We start from the raw sequence: 25,686 nt of genomic DNA, 5'->3' as shown, positions 1-25,686 counted from the left end.
CGTTTTAACTTCCGGTGAAATTTATTTACTTATTATTTATTTGTACTTATTTACTAAGCTAAACGGGGCGCATGCGCACATTTACAGGACCCGGTGGGTGATAATAATGATTAAATAATCAATAACTGATCGATCAGTGACGTTTAAAAAGTTTCTGCCCACCGCGGACTGAGGACAGGAGGTCTCACTCCGCGGCAAATCCAGGAGCCGAAACCCAGCATCAGAATCAGAAAAAACTTTATTTATCCCCGCAGGGCGAAGAGCGGTACATTAAAGGAAGAACAAGCAAATGGAATCACAAATAAAAATAAAAATAAATAAAAAAACAATAGCGAAATAATATGGGCTTATTCTTGACAAGATAGAGAAACGTTTACTGTTCTGGTTGTTGTTGTTTCTTTTCTTTTCTTGTTTTTGGTTTTATTCTTGTACATATATGTGTGTTTTGAAAACATGTTGAAAACTCAAAAAAGATAATGTTGGGAAAAAAATAAATAAAAAAGGCAGATAAAGTATAGCAAATAAATAAATAAACTAAGGTGTCGATAAAATTAAAATTACAATGTGACTAAAGTGACATTGTAGTTAGCGTGACCTTTGATTTTCTGCTGTTACTCTGGAGTCACTGATATTTTTCAATTCAATTCATTTTTATTTATATAGCACCAAATACAACAAATGTCATCTCAAGGCACTTAGATAGTAAAGTCCAATTCAAGCCAACTGGAATTCAATTAATTGTAATCATAGTTTCTCTCCTCAGGCGCGCTCAGGACGGGAGGTTGGACCGAAAAAAAAGTGTCAGTGCAATCTGTTGGTTTCCTTAGCTAGGAAACTGTTTTTGAATTGGCTCTATATGAATGAATTGGATTATTTTATGAATAATTATGATTACAATGAATTGAATTCCAGTTGGCTTGAATTGGACTTTATTATCTAAGTGCCTTGAGATGACATTTGTTGTATTTGGCGCTATATAAATAAAACTGAATTGAATTGAATAATTATTCATAAAATAATCCAATTCGTTCACATAGAGCCAATTCAAAAACAGTTTCCAGGCTAATATCCTGATATCCTTTCTAACTTTTGTTCTGTAAAACAAAGCAGTCACGTGACTCCTCTTTGTGCTCAGTTGCTGCTGTTTTCCTGTCAGAGTGAGACCTCTGTCCGTGTCGGAGGATCTCTGCGCCCTGCTGCTCTTCGTCTCTTTCAGCCTCCTCATCCCAACATGTTGCAGCTCAGCCGCTCGCTGGGCTCTCTGGGCCGCTGTTTGGGCCCCTCTGTGGGCCGCTCTCTGGGCTCTCTGGGCCGCTGTTTGGGCCCCTCTGTGGGCCGCTCTCTGGGCTCTCTGGGCCGCTGTTTGGGCCCCTCTGTGGGCCGCTCTCTGGGCTCTCTGGGCCGCTGTTTGGGCCCCTCTGTGGGCCGCTCTCTGGGGCCAGCCGCCGCCGCCGCGCAGGTGAGTCCACCTGCAAACACTCACCGGAACCAGAACCATCAGGAGCACGCTGCTTGTGTCGTGCAAGTCAATCACACACATTCTCCCCTTCATCACGCACGGACACACACGCACACGGCCTGTCCGTGTAGAAGGTCAGATAACTCTGGTTCGGTTCGGTTCGGTTCGGGAGTTTGTTCCGTTAGTTTGTTTCGCTGATCTTTGACCGGAAGCAAAGGTCAGAACCTGGAGTAATATTAACCAGCAGCTGAGGGGCCCTGAAGAGCGTGCTCACAGGACGGCGTGTTTGTGCCCGTGCACGAACAGACCCACACAGAGTGTCATGGTCCACCGTCACGTGTCACTCCGCTGTAGAAGTTTCTGTAGAAGCTGCAGAAGTCCAGCAGGAGGCGCCAGAGACCCGGCAGCTACGGTGGCCAACACGTACGAACGGCAAACAAATCCAACAGTAAAACTCTGCAAGAGAGAAATGCGGCAATCACAAAAACGACCGGAGCACACGCGACGAAAAAAGAGAGAGAAACGCTGCAAAGTTAAAAACATGCTAGAGAGAAACGCGCTGCAAGTTAAAAACACGCGAGAGAGAAACGCGCTGCAAGTTAAAAACACGCGAGAGAGAAACGCGCTGCAAGTTAAAAACACGCGAGAGAGAAACGCGCTGCAAAGTTTAAAAAACACGTTAGAGAGAAACGCTGCAAAGTTTAAAAAACACGTTAGAGAGAAACGCTGCAAAGTTTAAAAAACACGTTAGAGAGAAACGCTGCAAAGTTAAAAACACGCTAGAGAGAAACGCTGCAAAGTTTAAAAAACACGTTAGAGAGAAACGCTGCAAAGTTAAACACACGAGAGAGAAACGCTGCAAAGATAAAAACGAGAGAGAAACGCTGCAAAGTTAAAAACACACGAGAGAGAAACGCTTCAAAGTTAAAAACACACGAGAGAGAAACGCTGCAAAGTTTAAAAAACACGTTAGAGAGAAACGCTGCAAAGTTAAAAACACGAGAGAGAAACGCTTCAAAGTTAAAAACACACGAGAGAGAAACGCTGCAAAGTTAAAAACACGCTAGAGAGAAACGCTGCAAAGATAAAAACGAGAGAGAAACGCTGCAAAGTTAAAAACACACGAGAGAGAAACGCTGCAAAGATAAAAACGAGAGAGAGAAACGCTGCAAAGTTAAAAACACACGAGAGAGAGAAACGCTGCAAAGATAAAAACGAGAGAGAAACGCTGCAAAGTTAAACACACGAGAGAGAGAAACGCTGCAAAGTTAAACACACGAGAGAGAGAAACGCTGCAAAGTTAAAAACACACGAGAGAGAAACGCTGCAAAGTTAAAAACACACGAGAGAGAAACGCTGCAAAGTTAAAAACACACGAGAGAGAAACGCTGCAAAGTTAAACACACGAGAGAGAAACGCTGCAAAGTTAAAAACACACGAGAGAGAAACGCTGCAAAGTTAAAAACACACGAGAGAGAGAAACGCTGCAAAGATAAAAACGAGAGAGAGAAACGCTGCAAAGTTAAAAACACACGAGAGAGAAACGCTGCAAAGTTAAAAACACACGAGAGAGAAACGCTGCAAAGTTAAAAACACACGAGAGAGAAACGCTGCAAAGTTAAAAACACACGAGAGAGAAACGCTGCAAAGTTAAAAACACACGAGAGAGAAACGCTGCAAAGTTAAAAACACGAGAGAGAGAAACGCTGCAAAGTTAAAAACACGAAAGAGAGAAACGCTGCAAAGTTAAAAACACTAGAGAAACGCTGCAAAGTTAAAAACACGAGAGAGAAACGCTGCAAAGTTAAACACACGAGATAGAAACGCTGCAAAGTTAAAAACACACGAGAGAAACGCTGCAAAGTTAAACACACGAGAGAGAAACGCTGCAAAGTTAAAAACACGAGAGAGAAACGCTGCAAAGTTAAAAACACGAGAGAGAAACGCTGCAAAGTTAAACACACGAGAGAGAAACGCTGCAAAGTTAAAAACACGAGAGAGAAACGCTGCAAAGTTAAAAACACACGAGAGAAACGCTGCAAAGTTAAAAACACACGAGAGAGAAACGCTGCAAAGTTAAAAACACACGAGAGAGAAACGCTGCAAAGTTAAAAACACACGAGAGAGAAACGCTGCAAAGTTAAAAACACGAGAGAAACGCTGCAAAGTTAAAAACACGAGAGAGAAACGCTGCAAAGATAAAAACGAGAGAGAGAAACGCTGCAAAGTTAAAAACACACGAGAGAGAGAAACGCTGCAAAGATAAAAACGAGAGAGAAACGCTGCAAAGTTAAACACACGAGAGAGAGAAACGCTGCAAAGTTAAAAACACACGAGAGAGAAACGCTGCAAAGTTAAAAACACACGAGAGAGAAACGCTGCAAAGTTAAAAACACACGAGAGAGAAACGCTGCAAAGTTAAAAACACACGAGAGAGAAACGCTGCAAAGTTAAAAACACACGAGAGAAACGCTGCAAAGATAAAAACGAGAGAGAAACGCTGCAAAGTTAAAAACACACGAGAGAGAAACGCTGCAAAGTTAAACACACGAGAGAGAAACGCTGCAAAGTTAAAAACACACGAGAGAGAGAAACGCTGCAAAGATAAAAACGAGAGAGAGAAACGCTGCAAAGTTAAAAACACACGAGAGAGAAACGCTGCAAAGTTAAAAACACACGAGAGAAACGCTGCAAAGTTAAAAACACACGAGAGAGAAACGCTGCAAAGTTAAAAACACACGAGAGAGAAACGCTGCAAAGTTAAAAACACACGAGAGAGAAACGCTGCAAAGTTAAAAACACGAGAGAGAAACGCTGCAAAGTTAAACACACGAGATAGAAACGCTGCAAAGTTAAAAACACACGAGAGAAACGCTGCAAAGTTAAAAACACGAGAGAGAAACGCTGCAAAGTTAAACACACGAGAGAGAAACGCTGCAAAGTTAAAAACACGAGAGAGAAACGCTGCAAAGTTAAAAACACGAGAGAGAAACGCTGCAAAGTTAAACACACGAGAGAGAAACGCTGCAAAGTTAAAAACACGAGAGAGAAACGCTGCAAAGTTAAAAACACACGAGAGAAACGCTGCAAAGTTAAAAACACACGAGAGAGAAACGCTGCAAAGTTAAAAACACACGAGAGAGAAACGCTGCAAAGTTAAAAACACACGAGAGAGAAACGCTGCAAAGTTAAAAACACACGAGAGAGAAACGCTGCAAAGTTAAACACACGAGAGAGAAACGCTGCAAAGTTAAAAACACACGAGAGAGAAACGCTGCAAAGTTAAAAACACACGAGAGAGAAACGCTGCAAAGTTAAAAACACGAGAGAGAAACGCTGCAAAGTTAAAAACACACGAGAGAGAAACGCTGCAAAGTTAAAAACACACGAGAGAGAAACGCTGCAAAGTTAAAAACACACGAGAGAGAAACGCTGCAAAGTTAAAAACACACGAGAGAGAAACGCTGCAAAGTTAAAAACACACGAGAGAGAAACGCTGCAAAGTTAAAAACACACGAGAGAGAAACGCTGCAAAGTTAAAAACACGAGAGAAACGCTGCAAAGTTAAAAACACGAGAGAGAAACGCTGCAAAGTTAAACACACGAGAGAGAAACGCTGCAAAGTTAAAAACACGAGAGAGAAACGCTGCAAAGTTAAAAACACGAGAGAGAAACGCTGCAAAGTTAAACACATGAGAGAGAAACGCTGCAAAGTTAAAAACACGAGAGAGAAACGCTGCAAAGTTAAAAACACACGAGAGAAACGCTGCAAAGTTAAAAACACACGAGAGAGAAACGCTGCAAAGTTAAAAACACACGAGAGAGAAACGCTGCAAAGTTAAAAACACACGAGAGAGAAACGCTGCAAAGTTAAAAACACACGAGAGAGAAACGCTGCAAAGTTAAACACACGAGAGAGAAACGCTGCAAAGTTAAAAACACACGAGAGAGAAACGCTGCAAAGTTAAAAACACACGAGAGAGAAACACTGCAAAGTTAAAAACACACGAGAGAGAAACGCTGCAAAGTTAAAAACACGAGAGAGAAACGCTGCAAAGTTAAAAACACACGAGAGAGAAACGCTGCAAAGTTAAAAACACACGAGAGAGAAACGCTGCAAAGTTAAAAACACACGAGAGAGAAACGCTGCAAAGTTAAAAACACACGAGAGAGAAACGCTGCAAAGTTAAAAACACACGAGAGAGAAACGCTGCAAAGTTAAAAACACACGAGAGAGAAACGCTGCAAAGTTAAAAACACGAGAGAAACGCTGCAAAGTTAAAAACACGAGAGAGAAACGCTGCAAAGATAAAAACGAGAGAGAGAAACGCTGCAAAGTTAAAAACACACGAGAGAGAGAAACGCTGCAAAGATAAAAACGAGAGAGAAACGCTGCAAAGTTAAACACACGAGAGAGAGAAACGCTGCAAAGTTAAACACACGAGAGAGAGAAACGCTGCAAAGTTAAACACACGAGAGAGAGAAACGCTGCAAAGTTAAAAACACACGAGAGAGAAACGCTGCAAAGTTAAAAACACACGAGAGAGAAACGCTGCAAAGTTAAAAACACACGAGAGAGAAACGCTGCAAAGTTAAAAACACACGAGAGAAACGCTGCAAAGATAAAAACGAGAGAGAAACGCTGCAAAGTTAAAAACACACGAGAGAGAAACGCTGCAAAGTTAAACACACGAGAGAGAAACGCTGCAAAGTTAAAAACACACGAGAGAGAAACGCTGCAAAGTTAAAAACACACGAGAGAGAGAAACGCTGCAAAGATAAAAACGAGAGAGAGAAACGCTGCAAAGTTAAAAACACACGAGAGAGAAACGCTGCAAAGTTAAAAACACACGAGAGAAACGCTGCAAAGTTAAAAACACACGAGAGAGAAACGCTGCAAAGTTAAAAACACACGAGAGAGAAACGCTGCAAAGTTAAAAACACACGAGAGAGAAACGCTGCAAAGTTAAAAACACACGAGAGAGAAACGCTGCAAAGTTAAAAACACGAGAGAGAGAAACGCTGCAAAGTTAAAAACACGAAAGAGAGAAACGCTGCAAAGTTAAAAACACTAGAGAAACGCTGCAAAGTTAAAAACACGAGAGAGAAACGCTGCAAAGTTAAACACACGAGATAGAAACGCTGCAAAGTTAAAAACACACGAGAGAAACGCTGCAAAGTTAAAAACACGAGAGAGAAACGCTGCAAAGTTAAACACACGAGAGAGAAACGCTGCAAAGTTAAACACACGAGAGAGAAACGCTGCAAAGTTAAAAACACGAGAGAGAAACGCTGCAAAGTTAAAAACACGAGAGAGAAACGCTGCAAAGTTAAACACACGAGAGAGAAACGCTGCAAAGTTAAAAACACGAGAGAGAAACGCTGCAAAGTTAAAAACACACGAGAGAAACGCTGCAAAGTTAAAAACACACGAGAGAGAAACGCTGCAAAGTTAAAAACACACGAGAGAGAAACGCTGCAAAGTTAAAAACACGAGAGAAACGCTGCAAAGTTAAAAACACGAGAGAGAAACGCTGCAAAGTTAAAAACACACGAGAGAAACGCTTCAAAGTTAAAAACACACAAGAGAAACGCTTCAAAGTTAAAAACACACGAGAGAGAAACGCTGCAAAGTTAAAAACACACGAGAGAGAAACGCTGCAAAGTTAAAAACACACGAGAGAGAAACGCTGCAAAGTTAAAAACACACGAGAGAGAAACGCTGCAAAGTTAAACACACGAGAGAGAAACGCTGCAAAGTTAAAAACACACGAGAGAGAAACGCTGCAAAGTTAAAAACACACGAGAGAGAAACGCTGCAAAGTTAAAAACACACGAGAGAGAAACGCTGCAAAGTTAAAAACACGAGAGAGAAACGCTGCAAAGTTAAAAACACACGAGAGAGAAACGCTGCAAAGTTAAAAACACGAGAGAGAAACGCTGCAAAGTTAAAAACACACGAGAGAGAGAAACGCTGCAAAGTTAAACACACGAGAGAGAGAAACGCTGCAAAGTTAAAAACACACGAGAGAGAAACGCTGCAAAGTTAAAAACACACGAGAGAGAAACGCTGCAAAGTTAAAAACACACGAGAGAGAAACGCTGCAAAGTTAAAAACACACGAGAGAGAAACGCTGCAAAGTTAAACACACGAGAGAGAAACGCTGCAAAGTTAAAAACACACGAGAGAGAAACGCTGCAAAGTTAAAAACACACGAGAGAGAGAAACGCTGCAAAGATAAAAACGAGAGAGAGAAACGCTGCAAAGTTAAAAACACACGAGAGAGAAACGCTGCAAAGTTAAAAACACACGAGAGAAACGCTGCAAAGTTAAAAACACGAGAGAGAAACGCTGCAAAGTTAAACACACGAGAGAGAAACGCTGCAAAGTTAAAAACACGAGAGAGAAACGCTGCAAAGTTAAAAACACGAGAGAGAAACGCTGCAAAGTTAAAAACACGAGAGAGAAACGCTGCAAAGTTAAAAACACACGAGAGAAACGCTGCAAAGTTAAAAACACACGAGAGAGAAACGCTGCAAAGTTAAAAACACACGAGAGAGAAACGCTGCAAAGTTAAAAACACACGAGAGAGAAACGCTGCAAAGTTAAAAACACGAGAGAAACGCTGCAAAGTTAAAAACACGAGAGAGAAACGCTGCAAAGATAAAAACGAGAGAGAGAAACGCTGCAAAGTTAAAAACACACGAGAGAAACGCTGCAAAGATAAAAACGAGAGAGAAACGCTGCAAAGTTAAACACACGAGAGAGAGAAACGCTGCAAAGTTAAACACACGAGAGAGAGAAACGCTGCAAAGTTAAAAACACACGAGAGAGAAACGCTGCAAAGTTAAAAACACACGAGAGAGAAACGCTGCAAAGTTAAAAACACACGAGAGAGAAACGCTGCAAAGTTAAAAACACACGAGAGAGAAACGCTGCAAAGTTAAAAACACACGAGAGAGAGAAACGCTGCAAAGATAAAAACGAGAGAGAGAAACGCTGCAAAGTTAAAAACACACGAGAGAGAAACGCTGCAAAGTTAAAAACACACGAGAGAAACGCTGCAAAGTTAAAAACACGAGAGAGAAACGCTGCAAAGTTAAACACACGAGAGAGAAACGCTGCAAAGTTAAAAACACGAGAGAGAAACGCTGCAAAGTTAAAAACACGAGAGAGAAACGCTGCAAAGTTAAAAACACGAGAGAGAAACGCTGCAAAGTTAAAAACACACGAGAGAAACGCTGCAAAGTTAAAAACACACGAGAGAGAAACGCTGCAAAGTTAAAAACACACGAGAGAGAAACGCTGCAAAGTTAAAAACACACGAGAGAGAAACGCTGCAAAGTTAAAAACACGAGAGAAACGCTGCAAAGTTAAAAACACGAGAGAGAAACGCTGCAAAGATAAAAACGAGAGAGAGAAACGCTGCAAAGTTAAAAACACACGAGAGAAACGCTGCAAAGATAAAAACGAGAGAGAAACGCTGCAAAGTTAAACACACGAGAGAGAGAAACGCTGCAAAGTTAAACACACGAGAGAGAGAAACGCTGCAAAGTTAAAAACACACGAGAGAGAAACGCTGCAAAGTTAAAAACACACGAGAGAGAAACGCTGCAAAGTTAAAAACACACGAGAGAGAAACGCTGCAAAGTTAAAAACACACGAGAGAGAAACGCTGCAAAGTTAAACACACGAGAGAGAAACGCTGCAAAGTTAAAAACACACGAGAGAGAGAAACGCTGCAAAGATAAAAACGAGAGAGAGAAACGCTGCAAAGTTAAAAACACACGAGAGAGAAACGCTGCAAAGTTAAAAACACACGAGAGAGAAACGCTGCAAAGTTAAAAACACACGAGAGAGAAACGCTGCAAAGTTAAAAACACACGAGAGAGAAACGCTGCAAAGTTAAAAACACGAGAGAGAGAAACGCTGCAAAGTTAAAAACACGAAAGAGAGAAACGCTGCAAAGTTAAAAACACTAGAGAAACGCTGCAAAGTTAAAAACACGAGAGAGAAACGCTGCAAAGTTAAACACACGAGATAGAAACGCTGCAAAGTTAAAAACACACGAGAGAAACGCTGCAAAGTTAAAAACACGAGAGAGAAACGCTGCAAAGTTAAACACACGAGAGAGAAACGCTGCAAAGTTAAAAACACGAGAGAGAAACGCTGCAAAGTTAAAAACACGAGAGAGAAACGCTGCAAAGTTAAACACACGAGAGAGAAACGCTGCAAAGTTAAAAACACGAGAGAGAAACGCTGCAAAGTTAAAAACACACGAGAGAAACGCTGCAAAGTTAAAAACACACGAGAGAGAAACGCTGCAAAGTTAAAAACACACGAGAGAGAAACGCTGCAAAGTTAAAAACACACGAGAGAGAAACGCTGCAAAGTTAAAAACACACGAGAGAGAAACGCTGCAAAGTTAAACACACGAGAGAGAAACGCTGCAAAGTTAAAAACACACGAGAGAGAAACGCTGCAAAGTTAAAAACACACGAGAGAGAAACGCTGCAAAGTTAAAAACACACGAGAGAGAAACGCTGCAAAGTTAAAAACACGAGAGAGAAACGCTGCAAAGTTAAAAACACACGAGAGAGAAACGCTGCAAAGTTAAAAACACACGAGAGAGAAACGCTGCAAAGTTAAAAACACACGAGAGAGAAACGCTGCAAAGTTAAAAACACACGAGAGAGAAACGCTGCAAAGTTAAAAACACACGAGAGAGAAACGCTGCAAAGTTAAAAACACACGAGAGAGAAACGCTGCAAAGTTAAAAACACGAGAGAAACGCTGCAAAGTTAAAAACACACGAGAGAAACGCTGCAAAGTTAAAAACACACGAGAGAGAGAAACGCTGCAAAGTTAAAAACACACGAGAGAGAGAAACGCTGCAAAGATAAAAACGAGAGAGAAACGCTGCAAAGTTAAACACACGAGAGAGAGAAACGCTGCAAAGTTAAACACACGAGAGAGAGAAACGCTGCAAAGTTAAAAACACACGAGAGAGAAACGCTGCAAAGTTAAAAACACACGAGAGAGAAACGCTGCAAAGTTAAAAACACACGAGAGAGAAACGCTGCAAAGTTAAAAACACACGAGAGAGAAACGCTGCAAAGTTAAAAACACACGAGAGAAACGCTGCAAAGATAAAAACGAGAGAGAAACGCTGCAAAGTTAAAAACACACGAGAGAGAAACGCTGCAAAGTTAAACACACGAGAGAGAAACGCTGCAAAGTTAAAAACACACGAGAGAGAAACGCTGCAAAGTTAAAAACACACGAGAGAGAGAAACGCTGCAAAGATAAAAACGAGAGAGAGAAACGCTGCAAAGTTAAAAACACACGAGAGAGAAACGCTGCAAAGTTAAAAACACACGAGAGAAACGCTGCAAAGTTAAAAACACACGAGAGAGAAACGCTGCAAAGTTAAAAACACACGAGAGAGAAACGCTGCAAAGTTAAAAACACACGAGAGAGAAACGCTGCAAAGTTAAAAACACACGAGAGAGAAACGCTGCAAAGTTAAAAACACGAGAGAGAGAAACGCTGCAAAGTTAAAAACACGAAAGAGAGAAACGCTGCAAAGTTAAAAACACTAGAGAAACGCTGCAAAGTTAAAAACACGAGAGAGAAACGCTGCAAAGTTAAACACACGAGATAGAAACGCTGCAAAGTTAAAAACACACGAGAGAAACGCTGCAAAGTTAAAAACACGAGAGAGAAACGCTGCAAAATTAAACACACGAGAGAGAAACGCTGCAAAGTTAAACACACGAGAGAGAAACGCTGCAAAGTTAAAAACACGAGAGAGAAACGCTGCAAAGTTAAAAACACGAGAGAGAAACGCTGCAAAGTTAAACACACGAGAGAGAAACGCTGCAAAGTTAAAAACACGAGAGAGAAACGCTGCAAAGTTAAAAACACGAGAGAGAGAAACGCTGCAAAGTTAAAAACACGAAAGAGAGAAACGCTGCAAAGTTAAAAACACGAGAGAAACGCTGCAAAGTTAAAAACACGAGAGAGAAACGCTGCAAAGTTAAACACACGAGATAGAAACGCTGCAAAGTTAAAAACACACGAGAGAAACGCTGCAAAGTTAAAAACACGAGAGAGAAACGCTGCAAAGTTAAAAACACACGAGAGAAACGCTGCAAAGTTAAAAACACACGAGAGAGAAACGCTGCAAAGTTAAAAACACACGAGAGAGAAACGCTGCAAAGTTAAACACACGAGAGAGAAACGCTGCAAAGTTAAACACACGAGAGAGAAACGCTGCAAAGTTAAACACACGAGAGAGAAACGCTGCAAAGTTAAAAACACACGAGAGAGAAACGCTGCAAAGTTAAAAACACACGAGAGAGAAACGCTGCAAAGTTAAAAACACACGAGAGAGAAACGCTGCAAAGTTAAAAACACGAGAGAGAAACGCTGCAAAGTTAAAAACACACGAGAGAGAAACGCTGCAAAGTTAAAAACACGAGAGAGAAACGCTGCATAGTTAAAAACACGAGAGAGAGAAACGCTGCAAAGTTAAACACACACAAGAGAAACGCTTCAAAGTTAAAAACACACGAGAGAGAAACGCTGCAAAGTTAAAAACACACGAGAGAGAAACGCTGCAAAGTTAAAAACACACGAGAGAGAAACGCTGCAAAGTTAAAAACACACGAGAGAGAAACGCTGCAAAGTTAAACACACGAGAGAGAAACACGCTGCAAAGTTAAACACACGAGAGAGAAACGCTGCAAAGTTAAAAACACACGAGAGAGAAACGCTGCAAAGTTAAACACACGAGAGAGAAACGCTGCAAAGTTAAACACACGAGAGAGAAACGCTGCAAAGTTAAAAACACACGAGAGAAACGCTGCAAAGTTAAAAACACACGAGAGAGATACGCTGCAAAGTTAAAAACACACGAGAGAGAAACGCTGCAAAGTTAAAAACACACGAGAGAGAAACGCTGCAAAGTTAAAAACACACGAGAGAGAAACGCTGCAAAGTTAAAAACACACGAGAGAGAAACGCTGCAAAGTTAAACACACGAGAGAGAAACGCTGCAAAGTTAAACACACGAGAGAGAAACGCTGCAAAGTTAAAAACACACGAGAGAGAAACGCTGCAAAGTTAAAAACACACGAGAGAGATACGCTGCAAAGTTAAAAACACACGAGAGAGAAACGCTGCAAAGTTAAAAACACACGAGAGAGAAACGCTGCAAAGTTAAAAACACACGAGAGAGAAACGCTGCAAAGTTAAAAACACGAGAGAGAAACGCTGCAAAGTTAAAAACACGTGAGAGAAACACTGCAAAGTTAAAAACACGAGAGAGAAACACTGCAAAGTTAAAAACACGAGAGAGAAACACGCTGCAAAGTTAAAAACACACGAGAGAAACGCTGCAAAGTTAAAAACACGAGAGAGAAACGCTGCAAAGTTAAAAACACACGAGAGAGAAACGCTGCAAAGTTAAAAACACACGAGAGAGAAACGCTGCAAAGTTAAAAACACACGAGAGAGAAACGCTGCAAAGTTAAAAACACACGAGAGAGAAACGCTGCAAAGTTAAAAACACGAGAGAAACGCTGCAAAGTTAAAAACACGAGAGAGAAACGCTGCAAAGTTAAAAACACACGAGAGAAACGCTTCAAAGTTAAAAACACACAAGAGAAACGCTTCAAAGTTAAAAACACACGAGAGAGAAACGCTGCAAAGTTAAAAACACACGAGAGAGAAACGCTGCAAAGTTAAAAACACACGAGAGAGAAACGCTGCAAAGTTAAAAACACACGAGAGAGAAACGCTGCAAAGTTAAACACACGAGAGAGAAACGCTGCAAAGTTAAAAACACACGAGAGAGAAACGCTGCAAAGTTAAAAACACACGAGAGAGAAACGCTGCAAAGTTAAAAACACACGAGAGAGAAACGCTGCAAAGTTAAAAACACACGAGAGAGAAACGCTGCAAAGTTAAAAACACACGAGAGAGAAACGCTGCAAAGTTAAAAACACACGAGAGAGAAACGCTGCAAAGTTAAAAACACGAGAGAGAAACACTGCAAAGTTAAAAACACGAGAGAGAAACACGCTGCAAAGTTAAAAACACACGAGAGAAACGCTGCAAAGTTAAAAACACGAGAGAGAAACGCTGCAAAGTTAAACACACGAGATAGAAACGCTGCAAAGTTAAAAACACACGAGAGAAACGCTGCAAAGTTAAACACACGAGATAGAAACGCTGCAAAGTTAAAAACACACGAGAGAAACGCTGCAAAGTTAAAAACACGAGAGAGAAACACGCTGCAAAGTTAAAAACACACGAGAGAAACGCTGCAAAGTTAAAAACACGAGAGAGAAACGCTGCAAAGTTAAACACACGAGATAGAAACGCTGCAAAGTTAAAAACACACGAGAGAAACGCTGCAAAGTTAAAAACACACGAGAGAGAAACGCTGCAAAGTTAAAAACACGAGAGAGAAACGCTGCATAGTTAAAAACACGAGAGAGAGAAACGCTGCAAAGTTAAACACACACAAGAGAAACGCTTCAAAGTTAAAAACACACGAGAGAGAAACGCTGCAAAGTTAAAAACACACGAGAGAGAAACGCTGCAAAGTTAAAAACACACGAGAGAGAAACGCTGCAAAGTTAAAAACACACGAGAGAGAAACGCTGCAAAGTTAAACACACGAGAGAGAAACACGCTGCAAAGTTAAACACACGAGAGAGAAACGCTGCAAAGTTAAAAACACACGAGAGAGAAACGCTGCAAAGTTAAACACACGAGAGAGAAACGCTGCAAAGTTAAACACACGAGAGAGAAACGCTGCAAAGTTAAAAACACACGAGAGAAACGCTGCAAAGTTAAAAACACACGAGAGAGATACGCTGCAAAGTTAAAAACACACGAGAGAGAAACGCTGCAAAGTTAAAAACACACGAGAGAGAAACGCTGCAAAGTTAAAAACACACGAGAGAGAAACGCTGCAAAGTTAAAAACACACGAGAGAGAAACGCTGCAAAGTTAAACACACGAGAGAGAAACGCTGCAAAGTTAAACACACGAGAGAGAAACGCTGCAAAGTTAAAAACACACGAGAGAGAAACGCTGCAAAGTTAAAAACACACGAGAGAGATACGCTGCAAAGTTAAAAACACACGAGAGAGAAACGCTGCAAAGTTAAAAACACACGAGAGAGAAACGCTGCAAAGTTAAAAACACACGAGAGAGAAACGCTGCAAAGTTAAAAACACGAGAGAGAAACGCTGCAAAGTTAAAAACACGTGAGAGAAACACTGCAAAGTTAAAAACACGAGAGAGAAACACTGCAAAGTTAAAAACACGAGAGAGAAACACGCTGCAAAGTTAAAAACACACGAGAGAAACGCTGCAAAGTTAAAAACACGAGAGAGAAACGCTGCAAAGTTAAAAACACACGAGAGAGAAACGCTGCAAAGTTAAAAACACACGAGAGAGAAACGCTGCAAAGTTAAAAACACACGAGAGAGAAACGCTGCAAAGTTAAAAACACACGAGAGAGAAACGCTGCAAAGTTAAAAACACGAGAGAAACGCTGCAAAGTTAAAAACACGAGAGAGAAACGCTGCAAAGTTAAAAACACACGAGAGAAACGCTTCAAAGTTAAAAACACACAAGAGAAACGCTTCAAAGTTAAAAACACACGAGAGAGAAACGCTGCAAAGTTAAAAACACACGAGAGAGAAACGCTGCAAAGTTAAAAACACACGAGAGAGAAACGCTGCAAAGTTAAAAACACACGAGAGAGAAACGCTGCAAAGTTAAACACACGAGAGAGAAACGCTGCAAAGTTAAAAACACACGAGAGAGAAACGCTGCAAAGTTAAAAACACACGAGAGAGAAACGCTGCAAAGTTAAAAACACACGAGAGAGAAACGCTGCAAAGTTAAAAACACACGAGAGAGAAACGCTGCAAAGTTAAAAACACACGAGAGAGAAACGCTGCAAAGTTAAAAACACACGAGAGAGAAACGCTGCAAAGTTAAAAACACGAGAGAGAAACACTGCAAAGTTAAAAACACGAGAGAGAAACACGCTGCAAAGTTAAAAACACACGAGAGAAACGCTGCAAAGTTAAAAACACGAGAGAGAAACGCTGCAAAGTTAAACACACGAGATAGAAACGCTGCAAAGTTAAAAACACACGAGAGAAACGCTGCAAAGTTAAACACACGAGATAGAAACGCTGCAAAGTTAAAAACACACGAGAGAAACGCTGCAAAGTTAAAAACACGAGAGAGAAACACGCTGCAAAGTTAAAAACACACGAGAGAAACGCTGCAAAGTTAAAAACACGAGAGAGAAACGCTGCAAAGTTAAACACACGAGATAGAAACGCTGCAAAGTTAAAAACACACGAGAGAAACGCTGCAAAGTTAAAAACACGAGAGAGAAACGCTGCAAAGTTAAAAACACGAGAGAAACGCTGCAAAGTTAAAAACACACGAGAGAAACGCTGCAAAGTTAAAAACACACGAGAGAGAAACGCTGCAAAGTTAAAAACACACGAGAGAGAAACGCTGCAAAGTTAAACACACGAGAGAGAAACGCTGCAAAGTTAAACACACGAGAGAGAAACGCTGCAAAGTTAAAAACACACGAGAGAGAAACGCTGCAAAGTTAAAAACACACGAGAGAGAAACGCTGCAAAGTTAAAAACACACGAGAGAGAAACGCTGCAAAGTTAAAAACACGAGAGAGAAACGCTGCAAAGTTAAAAACACACGAGAGAGAAACGCTGCAAAGTTAAAAACACGAGAGAGAAACGCTGCATAGTTAAAAACACGAGAGAGAGAAACGCTGCAAAGTTAAACACACACAAGAGAAACGCTTCAAAGTTAAAAACACACGAGAGAGAAACGCTGCAAAGTTAAAAACACACGAGAGAGAAACGCTGCAAAGTTAAAAACACACGAGAGAGAAACGCTGCAAAGTTAAACACACGAGAGAGAAACGCTGCATAGTTAAAAACACGAGAGAGAAACGCTGCAAAGTTAAAAACACACGAGAGAAACGCTGCAAAGTTAAACACACGAGAGAGAAACACTGCAAAGTTAAAAACACGAGAGAGAAACGCTGCAAAGTTAAAAACACGAGAGAGAAACGCTGCAAAGTTAAAAACACACGAGAGAAACGCTGCAAAGTTAAACACACGAGAGAGAAACGCTGCAAAGTTAAAAACACGAGAGAGAAACACTGCAAAGTTAAAAACACGAGAGAGAAACGCTGCAAAGTTAAACACACGAGAGAGAAACGCTGCACACTTGCACTTGATTATCTGGTCGTGTATTTTCCCCTCGGAGTGAGACCTGTTCCGCCTCCTCTCTGCAGCCTCGGGTGACCCTCGCCACCGGCCCGCAACAGGATCACACGACCTTCTACGAGTTCCGGACCTACTGCGTCCGCCCGGACCAGAACGCCGCCTTCCTAAAACTGACCAATGAGAAGATCCACCTGCGCACCGCACACTCGGAGCTGATTGGCTACTGGACCGTCGAGTACGGGGGCCTGAACCAGGTTGTCCATATATGGAAATACGGTGAGGGTCTTCTTCTTCTTCTTCTGCTCTCTCAGACAGTAGCTGTGTTCGAAACCGCATACTACATATTGCATACTGCATGCTGCATACTGCATACTACATGCTGCATGCTGCATGCTGCATACTGCATGCTGCATGCTGCATGCTGCATGCTGCATACTGCATGCTGCATACTGCATGCTGCATACTGCATACTGCATACTGCATGCTGCCTACTGCATACTGCATACTGCATGCTACATGCTACATACTGCATACTGCATGCTGCATACTGCATACTCCATGCTGCATGCTGCCTGCTACATACTGCATACTGCATGCTACATACTGCATGCTGCATGCTGCCTGCTACATACTGCATACTGCCTGCTACATACTGCATGCTGCCTGCTACATACTGCATGCTGCATGCTACATACTGCATGCTGCATGCTGCATACTGCATGCTGCATGCTGCATGCTGCATACTGCATGCTGCATACTGCATACTGCATGCTGCATACTGCATACTGCATGCTGCCTGCTACATACTGCATGCTGCATGCTACATGCTGCATGCTGCATGCTGCATACTGCATGCTGCATGCTACATACTGCATGCTGCATGCTGCATGCTACATACTGCATGCTGCATACTGCATGCTGCATACTACATACTGCATGCTGCATGCTGCATACTGCATACTGCATGCTGCATGCTGCATGCTGCATACTGCATCCTCCATACTGCACACTACACACTGCATACTACACGCTGCATACTGCATCCTCCATACTGCACACTACACACTGCACACTACATACTACATACTACACACTGCATACTACATACTACACACTGCATACTGCACCTTCATACTGCACACTACATACTGCATACTACTGCATACTACATACTACACACTTCATACTGCACACTACACACCGCATACTGCATATTACACACTACATGCTGCATACTGCATACTACATACTACACACTGCATACTACACACTGCATACTGCACACTGCATACTGCACACTGCACACTGCACGCTGCATACTGCATACTGCACGCTGCATACTGCACTGCATACTGCATACTGCACGCTGCATACTGCACACTGCACGCTGCATACTGCATACTACATACTACATACTGCATACTACATGCTACATACTACACACTGCATACTGCATACTGCACACTGCATACTGCACACTGCGTCCTGCATACTGCACACTGCGTCCTGCATACTGCACACTACATACTGCACACTGCGCCCTGCATACTGCACACTGCATACTGCACACTGCGTCCTGCATCCTGCACACTGCGTCCTGCATACTGCACACTACATACTGCACACTGCATACTGCACACTACACACTGCATACTGCACGATGCATACTGCACACTGCATACTGCACACTGCATACTGCACACTGCGTCCTGCATACTGCACACTGCATACTGCATACTACACACTGCATACTGCACACTGCATATTGCACACTGCGTCCTGCATACTGCACACTGCATACTGCATGCTGCATGCTACATGCTGCATGCTGCATGCTACATACTGCATGCTGCATGCTGCATACTGCATGCTGCCTGCTACATACTGCATGCTGCATGCTACATACTGCATGCTGCATGCTGCATACTACATACTGCATACTGCATGCTGCATACTGCATGCTGCCTGCTACATACTGCATGCTGCATGCTGCATACTGCATGCTGCATGCTGCATACTGCATGCTGCATGCTGCATACTACATACTGCATACTGCATGCTGCATACTGCATACTGCATGCTGCCTGCTACATACTGCATGCTGCCTGCTACATACTGCATGCTGCATACTGCATGCTGCATGCTGCATACTGCATGCTGCATGCTACATACTGCATGCTGCATGCTGCATGATGCATACTACATACTGCATGCTGCATGATGCATACTACATACTACATGCTGCATACTGCATGCTGCATGATGCATACTACATACTACATGCTGCATACTGCATGCTGCATGCTGCATACTGCATACTGCATGCTGCCTGCTACATACTGCATGCTGCATGCTACATACTGCATGCTGCATGCTGCATGATGCATACTACATACTGCATGCTGCATGCTGCATGATGCATACTACATACTACATGCTGCATACTGCATGCTGCATGATGCATACTACATACTACATGCTGCATACTGCATGCTGCATGCTGCATACTGCATACTGCATGCTGCCTGCTACATACTGCATGCTGCATGCTACATACTGCATGCTGCATGCTGCATGATGCATACTACATACTACATGCTGCATACTGCATGCTGCATGCTGCATACTGCATACTGCATGCTGCCTGCTACATGCTGCATGCTGCCTGCTACATGCTGCATACTGAATACTGCATGCTGCATGCTACATACTGCATGCTGCATGCTGCATACTACATACTGCATACTGCATGCTGCATGCTGCATACTGCATACTGCATGCTGCCTGCTACATACTGCATACTGCATACTGCATGCTGCATACTGCATGCTGTATGCTGCCTGCTACATACTGCATGCTACATACTGCATACTGCATGCTACATGCTGCATGCTGCATGCTGCATACTGCATGCTGCATACTGCATGCTGCATGCTGCATGCTACATACTGCATGCTGCATGCTACATGCTGCATGCTACATACTGCATACTGCATACTGCATGCTGCATACTACATACTGCATGCTGCATGCTGCATGCTTCATACTGCATGCTGCATGCTGCATGCTTCATACTGCATGCTACATACTGCATACTGCATGCTGCATACTACATGCTACATACTGCACACTGCATACTGCATACTACACGCTGCATACTGCATCCTCCATACTGCATACTACACACTACATACTGCACACTACACACCGCATACTGCATATTACACACTACATGCTGCATGCTGCATACTACACACTGCATACTACACACTGCATACTGCACGCTGCATACTGCACACTGCATACTGCACACTGCATACTGCATGCTGCATACTGCACACTGCACGCTGCATACTGCATACTGCACGCTGCATACTGCACACTGCGTCCTGCATACTGCACACTGCGTCCTGCATACTGCACACTACATACTGCACACTGCGCCCTGCATACTGCATCCTGCACACTGCGTCCTGCATACTGCACACTGCATACTGCACACTACACACTGCATACTGCACGATGCATACTGCACACTGCATACTGCATACTGCACACTGCATACTGCATACTGCACACTGCGTCCTGCATACTGCACACTGCATACTGCACACTACACACTGCATACTGCACACTGCATATTGCACACTGCGTCCTGCATACTGCACACTGCATACTGCATACTACACACTGCATACTGCACACTACACACTGCTTACTGCATGCTGCACACGGCATACTGCACACTGCATATTGCACACTGCACGCTGCATACTGCACACTGTATACTGCACACTGCGTCCTGCATACTGCGCACTGCATACTACACACTGCATACTGCACACTGCACACTGCATACTGCACGCTGCATACTGCACGCTGCATACTGCACACTGCACACTGCGTCCTGCATACTGCACACTGCATACTGCACGCTGCATACTGCACACTGCACACTGCGTCCTGCACACTGCACACTGCATACTGCACACTGCATACTACATACTACACACTACATACTGCATACTGCACACTGCATATTGCACGCTGCATACTGCACGCTGCATACTGCACACTGCATACTGCACACTGCATACTACACACTGCATACTGCACACTGCACACTGCATACTGCACGCTGCATACTGCACACTGCACACTGCGTCCTGCACACTGCACACTGCATACTGCACACTGCATACTACATACTACACACTACATACTGCATACTACACGCTGCATACTGCACACTGCATATTGCACACTGCATACTGCACGCTGCATACTGCACACTGCATGCTGCACACTGCATCCTGCATACTGCACACTACATACTGCACGCTGCATACTGCATACTGCACACTGCGTCCTGCATACTACACACTGCACACTGCACACTACACACTGCACACTGCACACTGCATACTGCACGCTGCATACTGCACACTGCATACTGCATATTGCACACTGCACGCTGCATACTGCATACTACACACTGCATACTGCATACTGCACACTGCACGCTGCATACTGCACACTGCATACTGCACACTGCATACTGCACACTGCGTCCTGCATACTGCACACTACCTACTGCACACTGCGTCCTGCATACTGCACACTACCTACTGCACACTGCGTACTGCATACTGCACACTGCATACTGCACACTGCATACTGCATACTACACACTGCATACTGCATACTACATACTGCATACTGCATACTGCATGCTCATCGATCAGACAGTATGCAGAGCGTTTACCCACAATGCATTTTGCTCCTGCCCGAGCCGAAATCAGCCGGCCTGAAGCTGATTTCCCTTAAGCTCTAAACTCTGTAAACTTTAGCAACATTTGAAACATTTTCAGGTGAGAAAGTAGTCGTTTAGATCCCCAACGTGTTGAAAACCTGACAAAATACCGGCTGTTTACAATTATGTTCCCACGAATTCGGCGCTACTAAAGCTAGCCGCAGTGAGCAACGCACTTCCGGTTATTTTCACAAAATAAAATACCCGTTGCCTTTTATCATAGGGAAAGCCATTACCATACAATTGGTGCTTTTGTTTTGAAAACAGGAAGTGAACCTACCCTCGTTGTAGCTAGCTTGAAACTGCCGTTTTGACAGGAAATGACGATCGGCGACGTCACGTTACGTTGCATCTTGGGTAGTTTGAGTATGAGTAGTAACCTCATGATGCATACCCAACATTTAGGAGAATCTAGTATGCATCCGGGAACTTAAAAAAAGTTAAAGTTAGTAGGAGTAGTAGGAGAAGTAGGCAGTTTCGAACACAGCCACTTCCTCCCTGTGAGGGTCTTCTTCTTCTACTCTCAGACTCTAACTCCTCCCCTCCCCCCCCTCCCCTCCCCTCCCCTCCCCTCCCCTCCCCTCGCCACAGACAGCTACTCCCAGCGGGCAGCTGTCCGGGCAGCTCTGTCTCAGGACCCCTCCTGGATCTCAGAGTACATCTCTAAGGCCATGCCGATGCTGAGCTCGCAGGACAACGAGGTCACGTACCTGGTGCCCTGGAGCCGCCTGCAGAGAGCGCCGCAGGAGGGCGGTAAGCCCCGCCCCCGCAGCGAAACGCGCCGATGACATCACGCCTGTTCTAACCACGCCTGTGTTTCAGGTGTGTACGAGCTGGTTTCCTACCAGATGCGTCCCGGTGGTCCGGCGGTTTGGGGCGGCGCCTTCCAGGCCGCCTGCACCTCCCATGATGCACCGGGGTACGGCAAGCTGCTGGGAGCGTTCCACAGCGAGTTCGGACCTCTGAACCGAGGTGAGAAGACAGTTTTTTTAGGGAGTGCAATTTCACCCCGTTATGTCCAAAAGTCCACAGGACTGAGGTATATTTGTCTTGGTAGCGAGACCATTTCCCTAACTTGTTTGTTCCTATAAATTCAGATATCAATTTTAGGCAATATCTCTTTTGTCCACCAGATGGCAACACTGAACTAGTTAAAAGTGTCAAACTGGGGACGTTACATTGTGAAACCTTCAAAGCAAAACATTTGCCAGTTAATAATTTGCCAATCAGTTAATATTACACATTAACCCTCATACCTGATTTAAAAAAACTTAATTTCTGAAAAGGGACATTTTTGTCCCCTTTTAAAACGACCTAAAAACATCATATGTTAATATTTTTTTCCGCTTTTTTTTTTCGTAGATCTTTTATTCCACTTCAGTTCTGATCATAACAACCAAGTTTTCAATTATTTTAAAAAATTTAACCCTTTAAATACTGGTTTATATGATGTAACCGCCAATTTCTGTAAAAAAAACACAAAAACTGCTATTTTTAAAAATTAAAAAAAAACAACCTTAATTTCTGAAATGGGACATTACTCAATAATTCCACTTTGCATTCCATGTTTTGAAAATACTGGCACCTAAAGGCTTAATGTTTTTGAAAATAATTGAGAACTGAAGTGGAATAAAAGATTTATGGGAAAAAAAATGGGAAAAAATATTAATATGATGTTTTTAGGTCGACAAAAATGTCCCTTTTCAGAAATTAAGGAGTTTTTTTTCTACACAATGAAAAATTGCATCGTATATGATGTGTGTTTGAAATTCGAAAAAATAGTCAAAAATGCACAACTGGACCAAATATGACGAGTATCACCATCTACAGTGTGAAATTAGAGGAGAAAAATGTCCCCTATCAGGGATTAGGGTGAACCTTTATTTATTTATTTACCTCATATTGTTCCAGGATTCTATGAAATAAGTAAACACATAAGCTCTTAATGATAAGATTCATTCAATTTTAATTCTAAAGAATGTAATTAAAATGACAGCATATAAATCCAAGTCAAGTGTTTATTGAAGTTTTGGAAAATATGACTTAGAAAAGCAAAACAAACTGTCAAACATGGTTAAGTGCAGCTTGCTTATGTGAGATTTCTCTCTTTTTTAAATATAATACTGCACCATTAACAATGAATGTGTCATTATACATTCTGCTATTACTGTCAACATTTTATAAAAGATTTAAATCATTTCAAGTCAATGCCTGAGCACAACAGGTGAAGTTATTTTTGCTTCACGACGTGTTGAATCTCGTCCCAAAACTTCTGGAATAACATCAAAGGAAAAAAGACTTTTCTTTCCATTAGTCTCGTGTTTTTTTAGATTTAATGATGATGTAAGCACAGAGTGGGCGGGGCTAAAGTTCTGATGATGTCACTGTGTCTCGCTCAGCTCACGCCATCTGGTGGTTCCAGAGCGCCGACCATCGAGCTGAGATCCGGCACAAAGCTCACACGGACGCCAGAGTGGTAGCAGCAGGTGAGGCTCCGCCCCCCACAGACGGTCCCGACTGGATCAATAAATATGATCAATAACGTGATGGTTCTGTGTCTCAGTCAGGGACAGCGTGGTCCATCTGGACTCTCAGAAGAACCGGCTCATGTTTCCGTGTCCCTTCTCACCCATGAAGTAACTTCCTGTGAACCAGCCAATCACAGCTCAGCGGGCTGTGTGACAGCGGCAGTGGGCGGGGCTTCCCGCATGAAAGAGCAAAATGTAAAAATGATCAATAAAGTGAGATGTTTGGAAATGTTTCTGTTCCTGAGTGCCGAGGGTGGAGGGAGGTTTCCTCTTTAAAGGGACAGTTCGCCTTTTAAAGGGACAGTTCTCCTCTTCTGACATGAAGCTGTGTAACATCCCATATCAGCAACATCATTTCTGAACACCTTCTTACCCCCTGCTGCGTCCTGTGAGCAGAGTTCCAGCCTCGTTTTGGTGTTGATGAAGGTAGTCCGGCTAGCTGGCTGGGGTTTAAAAAATAAAGCGTTTTGCTTCTCAGAACAATATGCGTTCAACAGAGTAATACATTTGCATCACAAAATGGTTCTCCAGGAAAAAGTCAGACCTCACAATCTCTTGGCCCTATTTTCTCTCCCTGCGTATCACTGCCTGCTGTGCAGAGCGAGCAGCAAACAGCGTAACAGGCGCGGCACACAGGCCACACATACTGGAAGGATCTAACCACAAACAGAGAGCAACACAGGAGCAGTTCAGCAATTAATTACGCCTCAAGTTTTCCCAACAAAATTCTGTGTGTGTGTTCGTCTTTGTTTTGTGTTGTGTCTCTGTGGTGATGTGTTCTCTAAATGATTTGAAGTTTTTCCACAGCAAAAGGAAATTGAAGGTACTGAATTCTGCAGTAATGCTGCACAACATTGAGTTATATGAGCACACAAGGGTTCAACTGGCCAGTTGTTTTGTTTTGGGTTATTTTATTTTATGATTTTATTTGGTTGTTTTGGTTTGGGGGACATAAGAAAAATGATGAACCGGGCACTAGGACTGAACCTGTGCCCAAAGAAAGACATGTCCTGAGTATAAGATACAGGGCAAATGAAAATTGCTCTGGTGTGCTGCATGATTTGTTCTCCGACTAATTATTAATCCACAGATTCAGAACCACTACAGGACTGACAGCCAAACAACGGACAGGGAGTCCATCTGAAATTCTGGAAGGCCGTGCCCATCATGCCAAGATGGTTGAACAAGCACAACCTTCAAGCACTGTCAACATAACACAGCGGAAATTCTCTCTTGAAAGTGTCCTAAAAACAAGATTGGTTAGGGAAAAGGGATGCTGAAGATCCCTCAGGAAGCGACGTACTGGTGACCTCTCCTTCCAAGATTAGTTCCGGATCAGAATGCTGAACTGATGTTCAGCCATGAGGAGAACCGAGCACCAAGCAGTGACAGGATTGGACCAGAAGAGACCACACGACTCGTCACGTGGACATCATAAAAAATTGTATTTGTTCATCTGTTGTATTTCATGTAATCATTAATGTGATTAATCATTTTTCGGGTATAAATCAACCAATCGTTAGTATAACCATTGCCAGTGGGGTGACTCGGCTGTTTGGAGCGGGACCTTAGACACTGAACGG

At 42.9% G+C, this 25,686-nt stretch overlaps 1 protein-coding gene across 1 annotated transcript; it reads left to right on the top strand.

The window, feature by feature from the left end:
• The first annotated feature begins 1,181 nt into the window (after positions 1 to 1,181).
• On the top strand, positions 1,182 to 24,332 carry nipsnap3a (nipsnap homolog 3A (C. elegans)). The gene is made up of 6 exons (XM_075482049.1): positions 1,182 to 1,459; positions 16,831 to 17,038; positions 22,167 to 22,328; positions 22,398 to 22,547; positions 23,975 to 24,061; positions 24,139 to 24,332. The coding sequence occupies exons 1-6, from the start codon at positions 1,232 to 1,234 to the stop codon at positions 24,213 to 24,215; spliced, it is 912 nt and encodes a 303-aa protein (XP_075338164.1). The 5' UTR covers positions 1,182 to 1,231; the 3' UTR covers positions 24,216 to 24,332.
• The last annotated feature ends 1,354 nt before the right edge of the window (positions 24,333 to 25,686 follow it).

Source organism: Odontesthes bonariensis, chromosome 13, assembly GCF_027942865.1.
Source record: "Odontesthes bonariensis isolate fOdoBon6 chromosome 13, fOdoBon6.hap1, whole genome shotgun sequence".
Taxonomy (NCBI): domain Eukaryota; kingdom Metazoa; phylum Chordata; class Actinopteri; order Atheriniformes; family Atherinopsidae; genus Odontesthes; species Odontesthes bonariensis.
This window is presented reverse-complemented; position numbering and strand designations above follow the sequence as displayed.